Source organism: Arvicanthis niloticus, chromosome 3 (genome assembly GCF_011762505.2).
Source record: "Arvicanthis niloticus isolate mArvNil1 chromosome 3, mArvNil1.pat.X, whole genome shotgun sequence".
NCBI classification, from domain to species: Eukaryota; Metazoa; Chordata; class Mammalia; order Rodentia; family Muridae; genus Arvicanthis; species Arvicanthis niloticus.
Window position 1 is genome coordinate 106,504,049 of NC_047660.1, and position 15,217 is coordinate 106,519,265.

Genomic DNA, 15,217 nt, shown 5'->3' on the forward strand with positions numbered 1-15,217 from the left:
ACGTGAAGCTCAGATTTTTACTCCATGTTCCCATTTTAGGGGACAAGCTACTCATGAAATCCTTTGAATGTGAAGTTCCTCCATGAAACGTTTTCCGAGTCCGTCTTTCGTAGTCTAGGTAGAGGGAGGTGAGGCAGGACTTTGTGTACCGTAGTATGGGAGGACCTAGCCAAATCGATAAATAAATTACTAGCCGGGCTTGGTCAACCTGTCTAGCTGGCTGAGGTCTTTGTCCGTTCTGTCTTGCTCCGGGCCCGAGCGCTCCCGCATCCGGCCGGCAGGTGGCGTGGTTGGTTCACGTAGAGCCCCTGTCCCGGTTGTTTGCAAAGTGCCTCCTCTCTAAGCATAGATCTCAGGCTGAGACCCAGACTTGGAGGAGGAAAATCTGACCGGGGAGGGAGCCAAAGGAGGGGCGGCTTGAGGGAGCACGGAAGGTGGGTGTTTTGGAATCCCAATTCTTCAAACGCTTGGGGAACAGCCACCCAATTTCAACCGGGGTGGGTCCCCAGGTAGCTAGCCGATCTGATGTCTGCGATTGGCGCTCAATTGGCTTTCCTGGTGGCCTGGGCATCGGAGGACCGGATGGTGTCTGCGTCCCTGGGAAGTCGCTGGTTGGCACCCAGAACAACGCGAGGATGTGGGACACGTTTCTGCGGGTAGAGCCTCTCATCTTGGTCTCCTGGGAGACTGTCCCCATCAGCACCGAGGAGACGTCGGAGCTCAGAGCCATAGTAGCTGCTCCAGGCAGCTTGCGACCCTCCGTCTGTGTCCCTTCTGTGCAGCAGGTGTCCGCATTCTTACACCCTTCCCCTTCTTACACCTAAGTGTCCCGGGATGGCTAGACGTGGTTCCAGGGACTCTCCCTGCAAAGTGCACAGTGAGTTCCCGGTAGCTAGGGCTGTCTCGAGGTGATTTCACCTTTTATAGTCCGATAGTGGGCTCGGTCGATGTGAACACCTAGACCTGGCCAAGGGTCACTTCGCGACGTTATGAAAGATTGGGGACAAGTGGCTGCGCTCTGCTGCTGGGGAGACATTCGAGACGACTGGGCCCCCTTGGCTAGGTAACTAAGAAGGAAAGGAATTATCAAGCTGCGAAAGTCTTCCAGCCCAAAGCATTTCCCACGGAAGAGCGCCATAAAGACACAAAACCTGGCAATGAGGGTGGCTGCGTGCAGCCGAGAGCGCCCGACCTGAGCTGGGGTGGACAGTACAACGACCCGACGACCTCGGCAAGGGGCAAGAGCCAAGGTGCAGGTCAACTTCAGACTTATTTCGTCTCCACAGGAGTCTTTTCTCCCTCGCACACCCCCAGACTTGGAGCCCGGCGGGGACTGCTAACATTTTCTGGCCTTCACCGCTGTCCTTTCAGAGTCTCTCGAAGTTCCCTCTGCCGTCCAAGGGATCGATTCCCGAGGATCGAGACAAGGTCCAGGGGCTCCTGTGGGGGCACAGACCCGTCACTGCTGCGGAGCCAGCCTCCGGAGACCTTGAGCCCTGCGGAGGCTGGAGGGGGCGGGACCTCGGGGTGGGCTCTGCTCGGTGGGGGTGGGGACGTGGCTCTGGCTCTGCACTGCCATTGGTCGCGAGCTCCGGACTGGCGGGTGTACGTCACGGACCGGGCCCACCCTCTTGGCAATGTCTTCAGACTGCTGCACTCCTAACTTAAGCATTTATTCCACTGGGATAGAAGCGGCAGGAGCAGCGTTGGCACCGGCGAACCATGGCTGGGATTTTCTATTTCATCCTCTTTTCGTTTCTCTTTGGAATTTGCGACGCTGTCACCGGTTCTAGGGTATACCCCGCGAATGAAGGTAAGAGCAGGGCAGCCCTTTTGCGGTCCGGGACCTGGAGCGGGTGATTCACTGATGAATGGTCTTCAGGAGCTCAGAACCAGTTAGGATGGGGGGCGGGGGGTGGAGAGCGCGGCGTGACCCTCTCGTTCCCACTCCGGAGAAGGGTGCGGGACAGAGGGGATCCTCTAAGAGGGAACTGAGGAAGATCAGGCAGTCTGAACTGAGAGGGGTGACCGATGCAAGCTGCCACTCTCCCCAAGTTTGTAGCGAAAGGCCAAAGTTTATCAGCATCCGCCTGCAGGGCCGGCTCCAGGAGCCTCGAGGGAATACACCGGGATTTCAAAACAAAACAAAAAATGTGTGAGCAAAGTCCTCTACATCAGCAGCATAGGCGAGAAGGGAACCGCAAATGTAGAGCGCAGCGAAGGCTTAGCGCGCCCGGCCTCTTGTCCAAGCCTTGCAAGCCCGGGTTTCTGCAAAGTTTTCCCAGCGCTGCGCTTCCCGGGACCCGGCTGCTTGGTCTCCGCAGCGCAGCGGTGGTGGCGCCGCTTGTCGGGCGCCGGTGACCTGATTTCTAGCATCGGGCCTCAAACACCTTTTTCTCCATCGGGCCGCGCACCCTGGAGGTTACAATAGCAGGCCTACCTCTCCCCTACCCCAGATCCTTAAATCATCCAGCAAACCTAGGGGACCAGTCAGGGAGTGAAACATATCCCACTTTAAGCTTCTCTCTCCGGAATGGTGTACTGGACTAGTCTAGAAGGACAGGCATGACCGATGGAAACCCATTCGTGTGCTGTTTTCTGTTTGTCTATTGAGGCGTGCTGGAAGGATTGTTTGTCTGTTTTTCTGTCCGAGGTGAGGGGAGAGGTGGTGACCATTTAGTTTCTGATGGGCCTAGAGGGGAAAAGAGCACTCTCTTGTGTGTCTCTTTCTCTGTCTGCGTGTGTCCCTGTCTCTCTGTCTCCCCCCTCCTCTCGTGTGTGTGTGTGTGTGTGTGTGTGTGTGTGTGTGTGTGGTGTGTTTGAGGGCAAATGTGTTCCTGGCGCGGATGTCTGCATGAACCTGGACGATTTGTGCCGGGTAAGCGAGTGCGCACAGTGTGTGAACGTGGGCTCAGGCCTATGTTCGTGTTCCAACCTGCGCGCATTAGCTGTGCATCAGTCTCATCGATTCTTCCCACTCCCTTCATCCATCCATCTATCCATCCTCCTGTCTCTCCAGGCATCAGTCCATCTAGCTATTCCTGTGCAATCCACTATCATTTTTTCTGCTCCGAAGGAGGGAGCCAAAAGCCAACTTAGGCTTGGCTAGGCAGAGGGTACCCGGAGCTCTCCCGGCAGAGGTTTGGACACTGTCATACACCTGCCCACAGGCAGTGCCGGGGCGGAGAAGGGAGCAGTGGGGGTAGAAGAGTGGTCTCTCCCCTACTCCACCTCCTCTTTCCAAGGGTTGTGGCTTCGATTTAGCACCTCGGCAACCGCTGCCGCTCTGTCCCTGGGGCTTTTCCTCTGAGCGGAACCGCGTACCTCGCGTTCTCCTGGCTACTTACTTTACACACTTGTTAAGTGTCCCCAGAGACCTCTCTCGCCCCAGACGCAGGGACAGTTAGAGTCAGAGTTCTTTTTTACCTTTAATTTCCCCCCTTTTTTTCCTTTGGGAAGCAAGACTGGGCGCCCTAGACAAAAAGGCGCTCGATGGAACCGTAGGCTAATGTTGAAAGAGAGGGGGGCTGTACCCCTTTGCCCCTCCTTCCCTTAAAAATTAATTCATTTTGTTGCTTTTTATTCCCGTCACGTTTCCTTTTCTCCCTTTTACCCTCCCTTTCTACTCCCTCCCTTTTTTTGTAAATTGGGTCTTATTGTTCCCTTTGTGTCCCTAATCCACCTTACATAAATCCAAGTGGATGTAGCGGGCTTTTCTCTAGGGACCGGGAAGAGAAGGGAGCACAACTCCAGGCGGGGACAACTCGGGAAAGGCTCTGCATTTTAGAATAATTAATAGACCCCAGGAATACAGAATCTTTCCTGTACAGGAGCTCGGGCAAAAGGGTTGTTTTTAACTTCCTGGATCTGAGGGGTAAAATGAGGGGAGGTGGGCAGAATTCCAGGCCCTGGGGTTGAGACAGAGTTGGGGTACTCGGGCTTCCAGGACAGGGGCCTCCCATTCCCACCCCTCCCCCAGCCCGAAGAGCCAACCTCCAGGATCAAATTAATAACCCAAAGGGTTTCTTTTAGATGGGCCTATCGACCCCAAGCCTGAAGACCGTGGTGGGAAGAGCAATGTGGATAGGTTTCGAATTCGTTGCCTCTCTTTCAATGTCGTAGGCACCTAAAGCCTTATTCCACCCTGAGAAGGAAGGGTACCTCCGCTCTAGAGGCGTCTTCCCCCTTCCCCCTAGCTTGGAGGCCCAATGTTAGGTGTAACGTAAGCATACTAAATCCATTAGGCAGCAGTCCATACCTAAAATTCAAACCAGCCATTTCCGGGGGTGGAGGGCTCATCTCGGTTGTCCTCCAAAGGACCTAGGAAAAAGAGACTACTTAGTGCATTTGCATTTTAACCTCACCCTTCTGGCAGACCTTCTTGCTGGAACTTAGATATTTAAAAGGCAGAGGGTGCACACAGGGGGCCTGTATTTATTTGGTGTGTGGGGGGGGGCGCTTAAGGGGAGGGGGAGAAAGAGCCTTTTCCATGACCCTTCAGGTCCTCCGATAGCATTCACTTGTGGGTCTGTCACCACCACCGGTGAGTTATGTGGTCATCTGAGGCTTGCAAAAACAAATACATCTAGTAGATAGCAGACAGAGATGAATGCAGACTTTGCTCTCTGGTGTTGCTGTCCTACATTGATAGATTTATTTTGTTTGAATTGTGCTTGAGATGCCCTATTCATCCTTTTTAGGAAAGAAGAAAAAAAAAATGAATCAATCGGGTCCTCAGATGGAATTTTAAATGCTAAGCAAGTTAAATAAATAAGAACCTGCAGATGTAACGAGGGGAGAGGATCATGTGAGGAGTGGTTATTTACATAAGTGGGCCCGAGTTTCGGTTTTGATCAGATTGGCTATTCGCACCCTCAACACATATGGAAACGCTCAGGCAAATGATTTTTGTATTATTGGCTTTCTGCAATTGGAAATTAATCTATTTTCCTTTGTGTTTTTTTGTATATTTTTTTTTGCAGTTACTTTATTGGATTCCAGATCTGTTCAGGGAGAGCTTGGGTGGATAGCAAGCCCTCTGGAAGGAGGGGTAAGTTCTGAGGCCTTCTCCGAGGCAAGAGGGGGGAAAAAAGAGTGATTAGCCACTTTCTGAGAGCCTAATGGCTTGATTCTCGGTGATTGTGGTGAGGGGGTCAGATTTCCGCTGTGGCCTATGAAGTGAATTACGCTTTGTTGGAGAAATCCAATACCCCCTTTGGATAGTTCTGTCATGGAAGAGCTAGAAACCAAAAGGGCAGAAAGGGGCTTCAAAATTAGGAGATGGGTGGAAGTATAGACTTAGATGCCTATTTAAAACTAAAATACCGACAAGAAATATGATCTGGAGACCAAATTAGAATTTATGCCTATTACTCTGGTGGTCATGGAGTCCTGGCGGGGTTAATTTTAGAGCAATTGTTCTGCTTCCAGATGAAGAAAGAGAATATAAAAGATACCAGAAAGAAAACATCTCCAATTATATACACCAAAGCAGCAGGGAGGCTGGCCTCCTTACCTTGTGGTCCTAATCTTAAATCAGCTGCTGGTTAAGAAAGTTTCTGCCAGAGGCTTGTAAATCCAAAGAGTCCTCCAGGCTTTGAGCATTCAATTTGAAAGCTTAAGCATTTGGAGTCTGGATCTCTGCAAACCAGGGGTACATCTTTACATCTTTCACACCTCAGCTAAGGAAATTGTAGAACTCTACATAGGTCTCGAGCAGAAGACCTCCTTGCTTGACCGCCACATCCTCCCTTCCCCCTGAGCAGCAGGTCACAAATGAATCAGATACCTAAAGAAGTCAGGACAGCTTGTGTGTCTGACTATGAGCCCTGGATTGAAATAGCTCACATCCTTAAAAAAAAAAAAAAAAAAAACTAAGCAAGGCATCTGACGCCGACATGCGTGATAGTTTGTGACTGAGGCAATTGATCAAAAACAATGAAGAAGCAAAGATGAGGAATCTTGCAAGGCAAACACTGTGGTGCCAGCACCCATCGTGGCGTTCTACACCCTTGAATAAAGAATTGACAAACAATTCATCAAAAAGATTCATAGACACTATTATACAATATGTGTTTCAAAGCTAAGAATGGGCAATTAAATAGTCATTAAAAAAAAAAAAACAAAAAAAAAAACCCTGAGGAATCAAAGCAGGCCCTACAATCCACCTGAAATAAAACTGAGGTTGTCCCGCTTTCCTGTCTCTGTCTGAACTTGACTGCCTGCTGTTGGCTTGGTCTTTGATAAAAAATTCCGTTCTGTCTCCCAAACCATTTTTTTTTTAAAACCTAAGAGAGGAAAAGTGATTGGCAGGCCTCTGGTAGTGTAGACAGGCTGTATTCAGTGCTGATTGCAGGCAATTGCCCTCATCCATTGAATGTGAAGAAAGATACAGCTTTATCTTGCTGCGAGTCTGACTCAGTGTTAATCTAGACTCTGGACACGTCACTGGTCCAGAGGAAGCTTCCTCAGGCTCCACTGGGAATTTCCCTCCCTAGGTTAGAGTGTATGACAACTACTAGCCAACATCACTGAGGATTGAGAGTCTGTGCTTATTAAAAAGTTGTAAAAGGCTCCTTTCTCTTTCTCCCTGCCCCAAGCATGAAGAGAGAATACAGCTAAGATCATTTTCAACCTAGCTTGTTTCACAAAGTATACACTTGGCCTATGTAAAACCAAGGAGCGGCACATTTAAAAGTATAGTCTATGGTCTGTCTGGTTTCTAGAAAACATTTGTTGGAATTTAGCACGCAGACATCTTTTCTCCTCTCTCTGTACAATTGCTGTGGAAGACTGCTTAGTCACATTTTCTAGACACAAAACTTTCAGTTGTTTTGAAGTCTCTATTTAAAAAAAGAAAAACCACTACCAGAACCACTATGCATAGCTTACTGTGCACAACCCAGAACTTTCTATGGACTTGTATTCGTTTTTTTTTTTCCTTCATCAATATGAGATGTGTGCCATTTCAGCTATTACGAGGTCAGACATGAAATTTTACAAGTATACCTCAGAATTGGTCATTCTACAGGAACAAGAGATGGGGGTGGTGAAAAGGAAAGGCCCAATGTCACATGCTACCTTTCATATGTAGACTCTACTCACAGACATATGTATATATACATATATCTACACATGTGTGTGTGTGTGTGTGTGTGTGTTTGCGTGCGCGAACGTGTGAGACATGAAAGCAGATTGGACAGGAAAGAGATTAGCCAGGAGAGGAGCATCAGGGGTTGCAGAGCAAAGGCTCCTTGGCACATAAGTGTAAAAATTTGGTGATAAAATCTATTTTATACAATAACAACAACAACAACAAAAAAAATCTAACTTAAAAGTCATTCAAAGACATAGCTGCCATTGAGAAAACTGTCAATGTTGAAAGTTCAGTTAATCTCTAATTTTTTATCATTGAAATCCTTTTCAGGTTTAGAATAAAAGTAAATTCTGAGGATCCACTGACGAGAAATGGATTTTCTTAGAAAAGTCCAAGTTAAGGGTAAAAACATGGGGTCTTCTTGATTGTTCAGGGCTCTCTCCTTGTAGACAGGATATTATCGTGTCTTTGTTGGAAACTGGAGAGATGTCTAATAATGGCATTCACTTGTAACATATTCTTTTAGAAACTCCTAAACCAATTTGCCAACACCCCCAAGTAACACATGAGATGCCGTGGGAGATGGCTCCACGTCTGAGAGAACAATCAGGAAGAACAGGATAATGGTGGCAGGTGAAGGCTGGCTCCTGCTGGCAGCTTGTACCAGGCACTCCTTTTTGACAGTGCTCATTTAAATGGGTGTGCTGTGTACTGTGGTGATTATGAAATAAGCAACTAAGGGATGATTCCTGGATGCCACAGGTCATGGAACAATGTGTTAATACATTGCAGTTCAGGATAGATATTCACCTGACCTGAATTATCCTATGGGGGGCTCTACAGAGAACTCTCTGCCCTTTCATTTACAAGAATAAAAATGTGCTTTTCCAATTCATCTTTGTTCTGAGATGAGAGGCATGCCAAGCAGGTATTTTTGATGCAAAATCTATTTTTAGATTTACATGAGTTTTCCCTCAAACAAGTAAACTATTGATAATTTATTGCCTACTAGATTAATAATGATAATAATGATAATCACCACAGGACACTCAACAGCCTCAGTTCCAACTTTCACAACGAGAGCAAAAGATTCTCATACAGAGTTTTATGCATTAAGAGTTTCCCCTGCAAGGATGGGGACCTGTTGAAAGCTACATTAGGATACTTGTTAGAGGGGATGTGCTACTGTGGAAAACAAGTTTTTCAAAACTCTCTTTTTTCCACTCTAATTATATTTCTGTTTGGCACTTGAGCTGATTTATGCCAGATCTATATCAATCTGCATTATTTTAAATGTTAATGAAGAATTGGAGGCTGTCTAGCAGTCTAAGAGGAGCTAGGATTTAGATGCAACCCAAACTTGCCTCTTTGCTTTTACTATAGGAGGGGGAGATGAGCGCTCTGCTCAAGATGAGTCCCTGAGCATGGCCACTGCCCACCATTGGAGTCTGTGTGTCAGGAAGTAGAACGCAACGAAAACAGCCCAGTCTCCTTTTCATTTTCTTGCCTGGGCTTTCCGTCATAAATACCACTTACTATTTTACTTTAACTGGCTGTGACTAATTAGAAACGAAGCACTCATTCATTGACTCTGTTTATGTGTGTGTGTGTGTGTGTGTGTGTGTGTGTGTGTGTAAGTTTTAAAAATAAGAAAATGTGCACACACACTTGGCAATTGAGTATGGGCTCTAAAAGTTTTCTATTCCTGTGATAGTATATTTAAGAAATGCAGTCAGGAAATGTCTTCCCAGGTTTGGGGAAACCAGGTGGAATTTTCTTTCTTTTCCCTTTAAAGACTAAGAATAATGTTTTGTTTTAAAAAAAAAAAAAAAAAAGCAAAAGTCGTTTAAAAACCAGTATTAGGGAGCAAAGTTCTGACAGGAACACTGCTAACTAACTGATAACTGTCTTCCTTTGGCAAACTCCACTCTTCCTGCCCTTAATTTGCAGGTTTCTATTTAGTGGTTGAAACAAACACACATACAGGTTATTTTCATTTATAGGTAAATGTTGCCACTTGTAGCTGTAGCTCCTGTAATAGGTGAATTTTAGGTTGTTGGACCACCACAAGAACTGCTGAGAACACACAAGCAGTAAATACACTGTTGCCTGCTTTAGGCAGAAAAGTGAAGCAACGAGTATGGGGAGGAGAAGGGGGATCATAGTGAGGTGGGGGGAGGGGGAAGGGCGAGGTTTTCTCGAGAAAATAGCAAAATAGCCCCCAAGATACTCCTTCCCGTGGGAGGGGGTTGGCGCACAGTAATTTCCTTCACTCTTGGAAGGATAACTGTCCTCAGGGTGGATGAATCTCTGATGAAACTTTCTCATTGATAACATTTTCTCTGGATCTTTGCAGTGGGAGGAAGTGAGTATTATGGATGAGAAAAATACACCGATCCGGACCTATCAAGTGTGCAACGTGATGGAAGCCAGCCAGAACAACTGGCTGCGAACTGATTGGATCACCCGAGAAGGGGCACAGAGGGTGTACATTGAAATTAAGTTCACTCTGAGGGACTGCAACAGTCTTCCGGGCGTCATGGGGACTTGCAAGGAGACGTTTAACCTCTACTACTACGAATCGGACAATGACAAGGAGCGCTTCATCAGAGAGAGCCAGTTCGGCAAGATCGACACCATCGCAGCCGATGAGAGCTTCACACAGGTGGACATTGGTGACAGAATCATGAAGCTCAACACGGAGATCCGGGATGTAGGGCCACTGAGCAAGAAGGGGTTTTACCTGGCTTTTCAGGATGTGGGTGCTTGTATCGCCCTGGTGTCTGTCCGTGTGTTCTACAAGAAGTGTCCACTCACCGTTCGAAATCTAGCCCAGTTTCCCGATACCATCACTGGGGCTGATACCTCTTCCCTGGTGGAAGTTCGAGGCTCCTGTGTCAACAACTCAGAAGAGAAGGATGTGCCAAAAATGTACTGTGGGGCAGATGGTGAATGGCTGGTACCCATTGGCAACTGCCTATGCAATGCTGGGCACGAGGAACAGAATGGTGAATGCCAAGGTAAGAACAGCCATACTGTACTTTTCATTAGGGCTTAGTGCACGTAATTAAATCAGAGATGAGACTGAATGGAGTAAAGCCAGTAATTAGCAGCCCCTGTGGGATGTGCTGGGACAGAGGGGTCTAATGAGTAAGTGCTGTAGCTCCAGGTGGCAAGGCTAAGACATTTCTAATACTGAGAAAACAAACGATGCTGCTGTAATCAGCAGAAGGCCAAGCACGTTTGCTAACAGGCACTTAGATCCCAGCCGGCTTGATGCCCCTTCTGAAATGCAAATGAACAAGCTGAAGAAATGGGCCTGCTTGATCCTTGCTTAAAGAGGGCAGAAAACCTTTTTTGAGCCGTAGTCTCCTGACTCAGTGAAAATACCAGACTGTGTGTGAGCGTGAAGGAGTTAAAGGGGAAAGGCACGTTGACTCACCAGGTGCCCTCCCACTGATTACAATTAATCTGTGTAGCGAGAGTACTTTAATTTTTTCTTTTCCTGCTTCATGGACCAGTGGAGAAGTGGCCCAACAGAGTAAAGTAGGGGCTGCTTCAAGTGCCTCTGATCCACCTAACACCCCTTGAAGGGTTACAAAGCAAAATTAATCTTGACAAAAGACCTCTTCATCTCTTTTAGGAGATCATAATGCAGTGGGGGGGGGGGCGTCTCCTGATTTGATCTGTGGTCAGAGGCAATGATGAGAGTAAACTGTGGTCCATTTTGCTTATTGGGTTTTGGAAAAAGAGTGTATTTTCACTGCATTGATTACAATTCATTATATTACTAAAGTGATTTTCACCCATCTCACACAAATGGACATCGGCATTTCGTTCCTGACATCCTCTGTCTGTCAGAGCAGAGATTGGCTTCCCCGGCAGCTTTGCATTTGCCTAGGCGTTAAGAATGAGAGGAACCCATTTTATGGGTCTTGGCTTATATCGTGTGTGGATAGAGATGTCCAAACAAGCCAGTCATCCCACGTCTTCTGTCTTGCTTGGCATCATCCACAGTCTGCTGCTCCTTACTCTGAGATAGCTATTGCTAGGCAGTGTCTCCTGGTTCCAACTATGGAATGGATCAGACGAATCTTTTCTATCAGTCAGGCCTCGGGGTTCACCTGATGAAGAGCCTTAAGTAAACGATGCCAAACAATTTGTCCGGCATCTCAAGCATCCTAATGACAGGATGGGATCAAGTGTAAGGCATTCCACTTGCTAGACCTGGAGTCTGTGGGTATCCCCACAAAAAAAAGTACACTGATGGTCTTTGTGGTGTTATCCAGTTACCTGATTCCTCTTTGAGAGTTTTTCTACTTTCTCCCGGGGTGGGGGTGGGGTGTCACTGATTTGGTATAGTTATTTTTAGGAGTGGGTGTCAATGAATGTTCTTTTATTTCTTTATCAATAAAAGATAAAGATTGATTGTCTTATTTCCCCAAGCTAAAGTGTCAACTTGAAAATATGCAAGTCACAGCGGAAAGTTATCTGTAATGATGCATCACATGCTGTGTGGTTTGCTTTTGACTTGGAGAGTGCTTGGTACACTTGGAGGGAGTAGAAAGCCTGAAGTATATTCTGGCATTTGCATGAGAAAAGACTCATGTACCTTGTCACTGGTACAAGAACCACACATACCGTTAGCAGACAGCCAAATGTCCAGGACTGTGCACTCTAGAAAAGATGCTTCTCTTTTTGATTTTTGTAAACTGGGGCTTTACATCGGCCAGAGATCCCTGTATGTGATTGTTGTTCCTCCACTTCCTGCTAACACGCTCTCTCTGCCAGCCTTAGCTCATCTCCGTCTACCTAATGCTATTGATTTTCATAGATCCTGGTAACTCATATATTGCTTTATCTGTAACTCCTTGACATCTTTACAAGCCAAATTAGAGGGGAAAGGAGAAAAAGAGAGGGGATGAAGTCAATGAAACATTTTTGTGGTTTGCTTTATGGAACTGGTGTGTGTGTGTGTGTGTGTGTGTGTGTGTGTGTGTGTGTGTTCATCCTGTGATACATGGATCATCAGATGGAGCAAAGAGCTGAACTCTGCGGACCCTGTCCATTTCTGAGCAAGCTGTCTACAAAGGTGCTTTTAAAATTAATGAAATGAAAGAGGATGGCTAGCTGGTGTGTGTTTGTGTGTGTGATGTGATGTGGCAAAGGCCAGAGGAAGACTTACTGTCCCTGCCTCATTCTCTTAAGACAAGGTCTTAAGGAATCCAGAGCTAGGCTGGCAGCCAGCAAGTCCCAGAAAGCCTCTTGTCTCTACCCTCCTCAGAGCTGGGTTTACAGTTCTGTGTGTGCTGTTCCCTAGTTTTCCTATGTGGATGCTGAGAGTTTCTCCCTAGCCCCTGGTTTGGCTCATTAGAGAACAGAGAGTCTCGAGTTTTTCATTTGGTGTTTTGAGACAAATCAAGCGGGGATGGCTTCAGATTGACTGCGTAACTGAGAACGACATTGGACTCCAGATTCTCCTGCCTCTGTTTCCCAAGTGTTAGGCCTGTGGGCGCTCCAGCACCGCTCCCAGCAGCTGAGTCACGTTTTGAGAACTTTGTGTTTTCATCTGAGCTGGGGAAAGGGGCTGTGTGAGTTAAATTTGAATTTGCTGTTTTTCCAACACTAAGTCTCAAGGAGATGCTTCAAGCACACAAGTCATTTGTTTTTCCATTTCTGGTAAATTTAGGAAAGAAGGAAAAACTTGAGCAGGGTATTTCTGAAATTCCAAACTTGAGTGAGACTTTAAAAGATGATACAACAATGTAAAACTCCCAGGAGTAGGAAAACACTTGACCTTGGTTGCCAACCTTACTGGACCCAGAGCATTAGCAGATAGGTCAGACAGGTGTGGAGCTAGAGAATGTCTCTTCAGTTTGATAGTTTGGTAATATGACCTTGAGCAATTTTCCTAAACTTTGGTTTGTTCAGCTATAAAACAGAACAATGGAGTCACTATACTAAACTGACAAACTTGCCTAAGGACTCCAGGCACTAGGGGTTGGTTCCCTTGCAGATCAGAAACACTAAATTGGTGGACATGTTAATATCTCTTTCACTTGCTCTTCCCAAGGTCAAAGCTTTTGACTTGGGAGTTGGGTTAGAATAATTAATCTGTTTCTCTGCCACTATCTGCAGTCAAGGCTAACGGTGGAAACCACCCCTAAGTCCTTCACGAAACCCCCTTTTCACATCTCAGATTGAAAGTCATTTGAAGGGTGTTCTTCCCTTCTTCCCCTATTTTTTTTTCTCTATCTCTATAGCAAAGAACTTTTCCTTTGAATGAAAGACCAGTGATTTGGGGGCGGGACAAAAAAGGGAGTGTAAAGAGGGCTTAAGGAGAAGCATAAAGGAGGCCAGGCCAGCTCCTCACAAGCCTGGCAGCAGGGTCCTCCCCATTGTCTTTTCAATGGGTCCACTGCAGCAGGACAAATAGAAGGACAGGTGAAAGGTCACCTACTTCCTCATCCATCTTCCTCAGGGTCTGAGAGGTCAGAGTGAAGATTGATTAAGATTTTAAACGTTTGACAAAGGCTCCGTGGGTGAAAATGGCCAGGGCGGGTGGGGGCCTGGGGTGTACTGTTGTCTCGAGTCTAACCCTGGTCATCCTCTAGAGTCCTCAAGGGACCTTGGTGACAGTGCTACACTTCCTCTTGCCGTTCTTAGAGCCAACAGTACATGCTGATGTAAGAGGGATGCAGTCTGCCTGGAAGGCGTCAAGAGCCCTGGGAGATGCTAAGCTGACTGAAGCAGCTGCGAGTCCATTGTGCTGTGGACTAGCACCATCTAAAACGATTTGGTTTGGTTTCACTAGGACAATGAGGGGTGTCAGCCACTTGTCTGTCCTCAAGGAGAGAGACTAACTATATGACCTAGTCAGCCCAGGCTGAGGGACTCAGTGCAGAGGATAACTCTACTCCACTACCTGCTTTTCCAGGGTTAGTAGGGTCTGCAAAGGAAAATCAAGATATAATGTGATCTCTCTTTCTGTGTCTGGAGAGCAAAGACTTGTTCACTCTTCCTGGGTGTTTAGGGCACAGTTCCTGTTAGTTAGCCCAGAAAACTGAGCAGACCAAAAGACAATATTTTTAAGAATCTTAATTTAAGAGCTGAAAAGATGAAAAGAGAGACCCAGATTTACTCTTTGGGAAGTACTAATAAAAGTGTTTTCAGAATATACACATAAAAAGAATATTAGAAAAAAAAAAAAAAGAAAAGATTCTTTAAAAGGCAAAGAAGCCTAGTAGTGACAAAGAAGTTAGGCAGGAATCCACTGGTCTGGTCGGGGAGTAGAGCTCAGTGGGAGAGCATCTCCCCAGAGCAGGGGAGATTGTGGGCTCCAACCCTAGCAATAAAAACAAACCAATATACTAACAAACCAGTATGCAAACTAATATAAACAGCAACTATGAGCTCAAGTATTGAGGCATAGTATGTCACATCACATGCACTGTCTTGAATTGTATCATTCTATATTGTTCTACAGCATTCATCAAGAGTGAATGGTGTAGAAATGACATGGCGGTTATGAAACTGAAATATTGTAAATTTATCCTCTGCAAAGGTGAAAACCGTATCACAAAAGGCAGGTGGCTGTGTTTGTCTGATACGTGATAGGACTGTCAGAGAAAGAAGCGCTGGATAGAAGGGTTTCAGATATAGTCCAGAGAACCACCCCTCCATACCCTTTCATTTTTGAAATTTTTTTTCTACCTTTGAATCGTGTCTTTAAGAATCAATTGCTTGACTCACGAAGCTGCTTTTATCTGCAGCTTTGAAGCCTGTCTGTGATCACTCACAGACCTAATTCTCTATCTCAGAGGAGCAAGGTTTAATTATTGTCCTTTTTCTTCCATAGTCTTTTTTTTTTTTTTTTTTTTTTAAATTGTTTTTCCCCTTCATTGTGTGACTAGGTTTCTTTTGTGAGCAGGGGATCATTCGCTGGTCTCTATTTTGGGTTCAGCAATGCCTCACCCGGGAATTATCTCAGTCAGGGATTTTTGAAATACGTTATTTGAGATTTGATGACTTATTTTATTCTAACTGAGCTTCCTTGAACCTTTCAAAAGTGAATTAAGACGTCATTATTTTTATGAATATTTGAGCTGCTAGGAAAAAGAC

At 46.2% G+C, this 15,217-nt stretch overlaps 1 protein-coding gene across 2 annotated transcripts in view; it reads left to right on the forward strand.

Annotated features, from left to right (window-relative positions):
• The first annotated feature begins 1,615 nt into the window (after positions 1–1,615).
• Positions 1,616–15,217, forward strand: part of Epha4 (EPH receptor A4) — a 140,939-nt gene continuing 127,337 nt past the window's right edge. Inside the window, exons 1-3 of one of the 2 annotated variants that reach the window (XM_076931615.1) lie at positions 1,616–1,813; positions 4,983–5,050; positions 9,453–10,116. In XM_076931615.1, coding sequence (XP_076787730.1) covers positions 1,723–1,813; positions 4,983–5,050; positions 9,453–10,116 — 823 coding nt within the window. In that variant the 5' untranslated portion in view covers positions 1,616–1,722. The remainder of the gene's footprint in view (positions 1,814–4,982; positions 5,051–9,452; positions 10,117–15,217) is intronic. The other variant, XM_034497596.2, reaches the window with a different exon arrangement.